The 11,243-nt window shown below is 39.9% G+C and overlaps 1 protein-coding gene across 8 annotated transcripts; it reads right to left on the bottom strand.

Moving 5' to 3' along the window:
* Nucleotides 1-1,832: 1,832 nt before the first annotated feature.
* On the bottom strand, nt 1,833-5,469 carry LOC112178669 (BTB/POZ domain-containing protein At2g46260). Of its 8 annotated transcripts, none has more exons than XM_024316845.2 (6): nt 5,106-5,469; nt 4,257-4,397; nt 3,787-3,929; nt 3,639-3,702; nt 3,201-3,480; nt 1,833-2,875 (listed from the first exon to the last, which is right to left on the bottom strand). In XM_024316845.2, exons 1-6 carry the CDS (start codon nt 5,371-5,373, stop codon nt 2,062-2,064), a joined length of 1,710 nt encoding a protein of 569 aa, XP_024172613.1. In that variant the 5' UTR covers nt 5,374-5,469; the 3' UTR covers nt 1,833-2,061. The 8 variants fall into 8 exon arrangements, with proteins under 8 accessions (XP_024172613.1, XP_024172617.1, XP_024172614.1 ...); XM_024316849.2 differs by having other exon boundaries at nt 3,787-3,893; XM_024316846.2 differs by having other exon boundaries at nt 4,275-4,397.
* Nucleotides 5,470-11,243: the final 5,774 nt, after the last annotated feature.

Genomic DNA, 11,243 nt, shown 5'->3' with positions numbered 1-11,243 from the left:
TACACCGGACCCACCACGATCGCTTGCAGATCCGGATCTATTCCAACCCAGAAGCTAATCCGCCACCGCCGAACCCACCACGATCCAGACCAAAGTCCGCACCGCCGCCACACCGTCGTCGCACCCGAGAGCGCGCCGCAGCCTTGCCTGGTCTGGGGAGCAAAGCTACACTGCCGCCAGCAACACGAAACCTAGGTTTCGTTTTTCGAGATCGCTCCAAGAATATCGGAGGCCTCCTTGATACCTAAGAATTATGTATCTATAATAGATACTAAATCTTCATTATATTAATAAAGATTAATCTCACAATAATATACTAAAAACAATATATTTTGAGTTTTTTTCTTCTTTCTTTCTTATAGTGGAATATAAAAAATGATTAGAAATCTAATCTTAAAAAGTTAAGATTAAGAAAAACGTTGTAGAACTTAATTTATTTTAATTTTCTAAATAGTTAAATAAAAATAATTTTTATTTGTTCAAATTAAGATTTTAAAATCGTGTTTTATAGTGGGTAGGCACGAGCACGGCCCGTTATTGACCCGGCATAAGCACGGCCCGACACGATATGGGCTCGGGCTTAATATTTAAGTAAATGGGCCGACACGAGCCCGGTACGATAATAAATGGGTCGGCCTAAGCACGGCACGAAGCACGACTAGACCGGCTTAAAATGGGCCGGGCTGGCCCTTTTGCCACCTCTAGCCATAATCAAGTTTTTTTTTTTTTTTTTTTTTTTTTTCAAAGGGAATAAATTCATTGATTGAAATATTATAGTACACCAAATTACCATGATGATACATTTTCAACCCGAACAGTGAAAGCAGGAAACAAAAGTGCATTTTCTACTAATATATGCATTGTTTGATTACATTCACGAGGAACAAAGATACAAACAACTCGATGGAAGCAGCAAAAAAATGTTTGCACTTATAATAAGGCACCCTCCACAGACAAGTCAATTTCGGTACCTTGAAGCAAGCAAATAGTATCCTTCGCATCGATCTCCAAACTACATGATCAAAGCCTCCATGAAATGCTAATTGCAAGCCCCTATATGGATGCCGCATAATATTCTGGGCCTTTTGAAGTGAACTGCCCAACCATCCCTTTTGAAAGCCATCATAAGATCACCATTTTCATTCCGCAACACAGCCTCAAGTCCACGAACCCCAGGCCTCAGGCATATAGCGCCATCTCCATTGATCTTGATATTAGGAAAACTGGGAAAGGAATGTCTGGTCCAATGACAAGAAACTGTTGTAACACGCCTCAACATATAACCCATTACTGATACAGATACACCTTGAACTTCAACAACATCAGCAAAAGAGTAGCAGCACTCATAACTCGATATTTAGAAAACAACCTCATTCCTTTTAAGAAAACAATCTCATTCCTTCCGAACTATATATTTTGACACATTTCAGACCAAAAAACAGGTACTTCGACAAATAAAAACCACAACAATAAGATCATCTTTGGAAAGAACAGACACTGTAACCGAAATAATTCAATAATAAGTTCCATTTCCCAACCATTGCATGAAACAGGATTACTACTCATTAGCCACAATTTTGTAGTTAAAGTACAACTATTGTTGTTGCCAAATCATATGTGCCATATACCTAAAGCTTGGGTGGTGCACTGGGTTTGTAAATATGGAAGTCCTCAGACTAAGTGCACAATGTTTTAAATATCAATAATATTCTTACGTGATATGCCTGGATTGCTTGTTCTTCCTCAAGAGAACAACAGTAAGAGCTCTTAACTCTAAACTGGAAGCCATCAAAAGCAAGACTGAATGAAAAAAGCATTTCAAAAGCAAATAATAAATAAGAAAATGTGTTATTCACTAACCCTACGTTTTCATTTCTTTCGGCCTGAACAGTTATGAGTACAAACTGACCAGGATCTATGTACCAAGAACTTGACAGGGATCACTTGAAACAACTGTTACCCAGTCTGTGATGCCAAGAAGTTACCTAAGCCTGCCAGACATCTAAACTACAAGTTGTTATGCAAGGCATTTTTCGCTCTTCCTAACCAGTCCCTAAGGAGTCATTGCCTGATGGTGAGCTCAGCCCGGAGATGAAGGACAGAATTGATGAAATAGATGCTGTCATCGGCCATGAATGTTGTCCATGGTGTAGCAAGCAAGTTCCGATACCCAACGGCCTTCCCTCCAGTGAAAGTGTAAGTACCTTTGTATTTACTCAGAAACTCCTCACCTGGCTTTACCCTTACTGAGAATTCATAGTCAACTGCAAAACTAACTGATCCCTTCTCTTGCATCCCTAAAAACAGCCCCAAGCACTGAAAGGAGTTCTGTTGGTCCATGTTGCAATGGGCTGACAAGAAAAAGCCCTGCCCACCCAGGTGAAAAGCCTGCGAGTACACCCGACCAGCTGGAAACAAGCGTGCACACTCTTCGTGCTTCAGATCGAGGTACACAATACACTGTGGACGGGGTAGTTCAAATTCCACTAACTTCACTGGCCTGTACTTGTAGGAACGATCCACAAAGCCGCGATAGGTGGCGTTAGCATTCTCTACAGCAAGGAAGCGCTGCCTGTGTGGTGTCTCAGACTTATAAAATAAAGCCTCAAGCACTATCTTTGATGCCAGTTGAGGATCAAAATCATTGCAGCTTAGAACCTTCCTAAGCTTTCGACAGGACATGTAAGGAAAACGAATGAGGCGAGCAAGGCGTGAAGCAATGACTTCCCGTCGATCTTCGACATTCCGGAAATGTAACCGTGCCCACTTAAGAACCAAATCAAAAATAGCATCCTCTGATGCAACCTGGAGATCATCACTAGACAGTACAGCCTCGATACCAGCAAGGGGCAAGTTTAACACCTCATCCACAAACCTGGTAAGAAATGCAGCACTTCAACAATTATATTTCTGAATTTGCAAATGAAGTATACCAGATATCAGATTATGTAGCCTGATCTATTCAAGTAAAAGTGGATAAAACAAATGCTTTAAAGATTCAGGCCACATGTAAAATTTTGATATCAGACAACAGGGAAGACAAAATATTGTTACCTGTTCAGGAAATATAGAGGCTCTGAAAACTAGATTTAACAAAGATTATTGAAACAAAAAGGGACTTCAAAGAAAAGGTTTGAAGCACTTGAAACATGATTAAGAATGATTAAGACAAGACTGGAGTTGCATGAAAAAGAGCTCACTTGCTTAGTTCTCTGTAGCGGTCAGCAAGGAACTTCTTTGCTGTATCTGTGAGTGACTGAACTGCATCAACCATCAGAACACTAGAGGGAAGGTCCAAATAAAGCAAGGCAGAATCACGAGTCATAGGTAATTGCCCCAATAACCTACTGCAATATCTCATGCAAGATGCAACTGCAAATTTGTCAGCAGCCTTTAGCACATCCAACAGTAAAGGTGCCGTTGTCGTGGACAAAGTATTACTATACATGAAATTAAGAAGGTCCATGAGGGCTGCTTCTTCTGCAGTCAGATTGGAAGATATAGATACAGTTAGAAAGGCTTGTACAAGATAAACTCTCTTCTCTTGAAAAAATAGCAGAGTTACAGTTTGCCAATTTCCTATAAAGATAAATCAACAAATTTAATTAGCTGATAATACAACTCAAAAGAAAGAGTACCAGATTCATGAATTCTTAGAGTTGCTTGGCGTTTCTCTGACTGTTCCATCCCATTCGAAAACAACTATGGGAGGCATAAAACAAACAAGTGAGTGACTGGAGACAGCCACTAAAAGAAACCAGCAATCACCAAAACAGGATCTTTCACCTTATAAAAAAAGGGACTCTTTGCAGCCAATATCGGAGAACTTATATGTATGGTTTCAACCCTCAGAACTGTGGAGCAATCCCAGATCCAGGACGAGTCATTGCTACCTGCAGCTTCATCATTGACATAATTGCGTACTGAATCTACAAAATGATACCCCAACCACTCAATAATTTCAAATCAACATACAAGACACTATGGTGGCCAATAAATAGCAGACAGAGCTTTCCATACAAAATCAGGATATGTAACTGTGTACAATGTCATTTGTAATAAAATGGATTTACAAACACAAAAGCAGTTTACTAGTCTTAGATAAAAACAAAATTTTTTGTTCTCAGTATCCAAGAATCGAAGACAATGAAATTCATATGATTTCACCTCAGAGATATTGGAAGCTTCATCATATATTCATAGATTTCAAAGAAGAAAGAAGAGTAAAACAGACAGATCAAAATAATGTACGAAACCTGAGTTTAAGTGAGAACCTGAAGGCGACTCAATCATTCCCACAGCATCCTCGTCTTGATTTTCACATGCCGCAAAATCCTCTGTATCAGGCATGTTACAGTTTAAGACCTGCTCCTCACATTGCACAATAATGTCCTCAGCTGAGAGCAAAACCGCAATAATTCTCCAATTCAGTAATTTCAACCAACAAGGCAAAGTAAGCCTAGTAAGTGTGCTGAGATACATGCAAGATATATGCCTAAACAGTTCCAAACTCAAATCCAAAACAAATGTAACAGAATGACCAAAGAAACAAAAAACAACCATACAAAGGCCATTAAGCCATCAGCCTATCATAGCGTATATCAATCAACAGAAAGGTACTACAAAACGCAGTCTATAGAATTCAACAATCCCGAGTATTTAAACTGTTAACTCTTTGTTCGACCATCGCATCCTAAACTTGTTAATAATCATGTAAAATCAGACTGCACTACACCACATGTCAAAACATAGAAACTAAAACAAACCATCTAAAACATGTAGCCTTTTGAATCACAAAACTCCAAATTCACAGATGCTATACAAGTAACAGAGAGAAAATAACACAAACAAAATGGTGCTTTCTATGGTTGTGCAGACTGCAAAACAAATTCACCCTTTTCGAACCCAATTTGGCAATTTCTACCCATTAATGTTAATCCAAATTCATACATACCCACTTAAGGTCTATAGTTTCCACACACGCAGCCACAAACAAAACACTAAAGACCCAAACTTTCCTCCCAAATCCCTCATTTCCACAACAAAAACCATCAAAAACAAAACCCTAATTTCATCAATTGGGGGTAAAAAAAAAAAAGTGAAACCTTGGAAAGAAAAAGAGGTGCTACCACTCTCTCTCTTGCTCTCCGCCCTGCGTCTCTTTCTATTACGCGCCCATTCAGAGATGCTGGCGTACGCCTCACCGTCCGATTTGTAATCCAAAATGTCGGGGAGGATTTCGATCCTGAGAACCCGATCGGAGAAATTGCGGTCGTTGAAGGCGAAGGTGAAGTCCGGTTCGGGGCTGGGGGATGAGTCCGATTCCATGACCGGCGGCGGATCGGAGAACTGGTCGACCTTGGCTTCCTTCATTTGCCGGAATCAAAAGCTTTCGTTTTGAAATGAGAATACTAACGGTTCAGAGCCGCCTGTTGTTTTTCAAAACATTTTCAAGAAGAAAAAAACGTTTTTTAACTTTTAGCTGAACCGCACGGGTGGCAATTGCAAGTATAGAAAACACTTGGAACACAATACGCTGCCGTTTCGACGTCAATGCAATGGCTCAAGTTTTTTTTCTTTTCTTTTTTTTGGGAAAAGGAAATAGTGGTTCAAGTTAATAGGAGAACTCGTAATTTGGAGCGTTGTTTACTAATTCTCACGAATCGGAATTAGAAATAATTATTTCTGAAATTTCATCCCACCATTGTAAACGGTAATTGACCTTAAAAAATCATTCCCCATTATTACCCCCACTATTTCATTGTAAGGATATTTTACTAAACAAATTGGGGTCGGAGATAATGATCTTGTTCACAATGATGAGTAGGTTAGGTGCTACCAACTTCGGCCTTGGGCCCTTGGCTGGCTTCACAATAACATGTATTGAGCTATAGCAATAGCTAAAGCATATATGTATTCTATCACCGCCTAGCTAGCTAGTTTTGAAAACTTCACACGAGTGATTGTTTTGTTAGTTGATGGTGCTAAACTCAAATTGTTATATTCCATTAGGTAGGCTAGTTGTGTAATGCAAAAGTTAAATCCTCTATTAGAAAGAGTGGTTTGCTTTGTTTTAAAACAGAACCTAAAATTAGTTCTAACTAATTGTTGTCATGGTGTGTGTATGTGTATATATATATTTAATCAAATAAGGGATTATGTGATATTAGCTTCTCAGAGAAAAACGATGTAGGAAACAAATTCCACCATCGATTCTGAAGGAGAGGGGTTTGCCACACTCTAGGAGCCCACAAAAAAGTAAACATATGTCAGTAAGAATTGAATTATAACTTACCAACAAGTCACAACTTACCAGTTTATTTTTTATTATATATATAATTTAATATAATTGTTGTCATGGTATTAATTATTTACAATATAATTGAGAATAAGATTTTTTTTTTTTGATGAAAATAGGGCTAGTACGGCTGTCCTTAAGCTTTAACCATTAATGAAACCAAAGAATACATTGGGGGGGGGACATATTGCCTAAACCCCAAATTACAATAAGCACTAAGAGAATATGATTTCTTTTATGTTGTGTATAGTTTGTGTAGTTCTGATGTAAATATGATCTCTTAATGAAGAACAATAAAAACTCGTAATTCTTCGTTAAGAGCAAGCAGAAGCATCCAAGGGAGTGTTCTGGTATAAAAAAAAAAAAAACCGAGAACACAAACCAACATGGCTGAAACTCCTTCCCACATTCCCACTAGTCTCCGGTTACCAACTCCTCCTCCTCATAATCGACCTTTCTTCAACATCACATATCGGAGTTGGTGCTACAACTCCTCAAAATATGTCTATGCTTATGCTAGTCCAACTCACGAGGGAGAATTATCTGCTGTGAAAATCCTTGTTCATCCCAATCCTAAGGGCCAATGACATGTTAAACCTCATCCAAGAAAGAGAGAAGTGTCCACCACACTTCCTGACTAATTACAATGACACCAAAGAAGTCGAGAACCCTACACACCAACTGGATCAAGAGGGACCAATTAAACACTCCTGACTAGGATTAACGTAAGCTTATATACGAGCTTGCATGCTCCGATAGTCCGATATACAAGAGAATGCACATACAAGTGGACAAGCTCTGTGGATGAACTTAGAAAAACTATTGGCTCAAAATGCAAAATCTCATGTATGAAATCTCAAGGATCGCCTACACAACCTGAGAATGTGTTTCAGCAGGAAGGAATTAATATCTAGAATAAGCTAGCTAAGCAAATCACTAATGACCTCGAAGCAGTGGCGTTTCCTGTTGAAGATTGTGAGTTTGTTTCCTGCGTTCTTAAAGGACTTCCACCCAGATATGATCGATGACTTGCTTGCCTCTATCAGAATTCAGAGATATATAGGCCTGAGCTTGTGACTCAAGAAGATCTTGGATGGCTTAGTACTAAGTCATAATCTCTCTTCCTACGGAAATAAATGCTTCCTTTTGCGCCCCTCTCTTTGCTCTTGGCGCTGTTGATATACATTGCCAGTATAAATTAGTTGATTTTCTTTTAGAGCCAAGGACTTTATCGTGTTTCTAATAACCATGATTTGGACTAATTGTTCTTACGTTTTCAGGCAGCAGTAATTTCTTATTGACGCAGTCGGAACATTAACCTAGGTTTACAAGCAATAAATCTAAACAAAGTGTTCTGGAGTCCACCAGAGATAAAAGAGAAAATTCTCTATTTGATTGATAAAAAAGATATTAGATAGTTCTGCAGCCGTTTAAGGTTGCTTATATATGGGAAAAGAAACTCTAGGGCGACTAACAATGAAACCCTAAAGCCCACGGGTTAAAACAAAACAAATCCAAAATAAACTAGAAAAAATAAAATAAAAAGAATGCAAAACTAGCCTAAAAATTATTAAATCACAAATCGGATAATTAAGACGATGTTCAAGTAAACCCTAATTTGTATTTGGCCCAAACTCTAGATTACTTAAACTAGTGGTAATAAGGTTAAATTAGAAGGATCTAGATTCCTATTCAATGTACGATTACTTTCCTTGTATGATTGAGATTCTATACATTGTAATCCTCTATATAAATAGGCCCCTATTATCAATGAGAATACACAACTATTTCCTCTCAATTTTAGTTTCTCTACAACACGTTATCAGCACGAAACCCTAACCCTGAAACAAATAGCCAAACCCTGATTTAAGAAACTAAAAACCTTGAATCCGAATACAAAACATTGAAGTCTTTTCTGCCTCCACCTCACACCTTGCAGAACTTGATCCCAGGAGTCCAGAACTGGTGGCCCCACCCCAAGAACAGGTCGGAAACCTACCGAACCGGCTACCGGAAGCTTCATACATCTCGCAACAAATATTCCACTGGTTCACCAACTTCTGGACCTCCAATTTCCACCAAATTGTGTCACAAGAAGCTCCTCAACCTGAAGATTTAGGAACAGGAAGACATATCACAAAAACCGGCCAAAACCTTGCTAAACCGGCCGACTTAAAGTCCGGCAGAAAAACTGGCAAAAGGAAAAGACAAAAAAAATGAGGAAGGAGAAGCTGCAGCTCAGAGGCCCAAGCCGAGCCCGAGCCCGAGCCGCAGCCCAGGAGTCCAAGCTGCCCAAGCCGAAGCCCAAAAGCCCAAGCTGCAGCCCAAAAGCCCAAGCTGCAGCCCAGGAGTCCAAGCCGCTGACGTCATCTCAGCCACGTTAACTCTGCCTCGTCAGCGTCTAGTCATCCTGCCACGTCAGCACCTGCGGTCAACCCTCATGTCAACGTCGGTCAACCCTTTTCCGGCGACTTTTCCAGTGACTTTTTGGCCACTTTCCAGCGATTTTTCAGCCACTTTTTCTTGTCAACATTTCGGGTAATTTTTCAAGGTAAACTTTTCTTAAAGTTCCCGTTTTTGAAGTTTTTATTACTTTTCTCTTCTTTTTATCGGGGACTTCCAACATCCCTTCTTCTACCCCCTTTCTTCTTTATAGCGGAGACCAAAAAGCCGAACTATGGGGGTTCGTGCTCACTCCAAGCTTGGAGCTTGTAGAGTCCTCCAAACTTAGAGTTTGTTGAGAAGAAAATGATCGACCGCAAATATCATTGTTTCGATCTAATCCAACCCCTCTTGGAATCGAATTTATTGAAAGCGACTACGCTCAGAAATTTTATTTATTTTCGTGGTAGCGTTTTTTCGCTCCGAAACTTACCCTAATTTCTGGTTCTCTTTCAAGATGAGTAACCTGAACAAATTGGACTTTGCTCCATTGGGAACAACTGGCTCTGAATATCACATGTGGGTTCGTGATATCCGCCAGCATCTCAAGGCCGATAGAATCTTGGATACGATTCTCGAGCCTAGCTAGGACGTGTTAACTGTTGAGCAAGCTCAAGCTTTGGAAGCTAATAAAGCAGCCTTAGAGGAAAATAAGGCGAAAGCCATCATCCTAATGACTCGTCATATGGATGATTCGCTCCAGCACGAGTGTATGAATGAAGAAGACCCCAGAAGGCTATGGGTCTCACTCGAAGATAGATTTGGCAACGTCTATGACTCCCTGCTTCATGAGCTAGAAGTGAGATGACATAGTCTCCACTTCTGTGATTTCAAGTCAGTTCTTGACTATAACTCGGAAGCACTTTGCATTAAATCCTTAATGGAATCCTATGGTAAAGAGATCACAAATGCGATGTTGATTGAGAAGACTCTTTCTGCTTTCCCCGTCTCTGTATTGATGTTTACTAAGAACTATCGAATCGATGTTACTGCAAGACGAATCACAAGGTTTCATGAGCTCATTGGAGCTATGAATGTCGCTGAAAAGCATGACAACATCCTTGTGAAGAACTATAATTTGAGATCCGTGGGAACAGAGCATATTCCGGAATCCAATTATAGTCGCGCCCCAAAGAGAGGGCGCCAAGAGCGAAACCTTAATCTTAGGAATACATTTGGACGTTATGGTCCATATAATCGCTCTACTTGGGAATGTAATCGCCAAAATAGGCGAATACGGAACCGAAAAGGTAAACGTGGAAAGAGACAGAGGGAGGCAACGCTTTGGCCATGTTGGTGGCGCCACCAACACTAAGAGCCATCTAACCGAAGCTTTCAAAGCACCTCAATCAATGGAGTTTGAGCAAAGAGATGTATGTTCTCGATGTGGAGTGTCTGATCATTGGGCACACATTTGTAGAGCTCGTGAAGAAATTGTCACCGCCTACAAAGCATATTGTGAAGCAAGAGAAGCTCACTATATGGAACAAGAAGATCAAGAAGATGATCTAGAGTGAAGGGATGAAGACTACAAATCTGGCTGGGATCAATAGATCGCCAATTCTATTTAAGTCTTTATTTTTCCAAGAGATGTAATAGGCAATTGCCATATATTTTTGTAGTAAATGCCAATGGTTTAGCTTTTCTTCAAAGTAGGCTCACTCAAAGTAAGTGTGATGTCTAGGAAGGTTATGAGATTAGTGGTACTTAAGTGAGCCTTGCTCCACCGACATCTCTCTACTCACCTGGTCACATTTATTTTGGAATTACCGAAAGAAGTTAGATGACTACCATTGTTTTGCATTAGCTATCATCTCATATTAGATTTTGTTTAGTCAAAGAAACAATGATGTAACTCCGTTGGCTTATGAATAAAATTTCGAGTTCTTTATGACTCCATTTTTCTGAGCATATGACTTTTGTGAATACGATGGCTGGGCCATCAGTATTAATTCAAGGACATGGAATAGCCCAAGTTCCACTTCCCAAATGGTACCTTAATTACTCTCACAGAAACTATCTACGCTCCTAGGGCCAATTGCACCTATGAATAACCAACATATTCCATGCGAAATCGCATGTAGAGAACGGAAATGAGTTCCTTTGCAATATCTCTAATGATTGCGAATAAAGGCGCATCTTAGAGATGTTTATGTGTCTCTCTAGTGAATTTTATGTCACTATCCGAGCTATTAAATCCAATAAAGTTACGAGAGAAGATCTCTTGGATTTAGACACATATTGGCTTTGTCACAACAGGATAGGTCATCCTGGTCATGATATGATGATCCGTCTACTAAATAATTCACATGGACATCATTTTTTTCGAGCGAAACGAAGCATGAATCAAAAGTTGATTTCTGGATTAAGTGTGACTAACGCAGCTGCCTAGGGCACCGCCTGCGTCCACCACCAGCCTAGGGCTGGCGCAGTCCCTATCCATAACGCCATAGATAGAGTCCATCATGGTGATGGCTCCCTAGGTGATGTTGCAATCACCGAC

The sequence above is a fragment of the Rosa chinensis genome, chromosome 7, assembly GCF_002994745.2.
Source record: "Rosa chinensis cultivar Old Blush chromosome 7, RchiOBHm-V2, whole genome shotgun sequence".
NCBI lineage: Eukaryota > Viridiplantae > Streptophyta > Magnoliopsida > Rosales > Rosaceae > Rosa > Rosa chinensis.
The sequence above is the reverse complement of the archived record's forward strand: the minus strand, read 5'-3'. Positions and strand labels throughout refer to the sequence as shown.

Bases quoted from the DNA above. Each gene is read 5' to 3' on its own strand.
- LOC112178669 (XM_024316845.2), bottom strand. From the start codon at position 5,373: ATGAAGGAAGCCAAGGTCGACCAGTTCTCCGATCCGCCGCCGGTCATG. The intron at 3,703-3,786 runs GTGAAAGATCCT...TGCCTCCCATAG, and splicing joins AGAGTCCCTTTTTTTATAAG to TTGTTTTCGAATGGGATGGA. The intron at 3,481-3,638 runs GTACTCTTTCTT...ATCTGACTGCAG, and splicing joins TCTAAGAATTCATGAATCTG to AAGAAGCAGCCCTCATGGAC.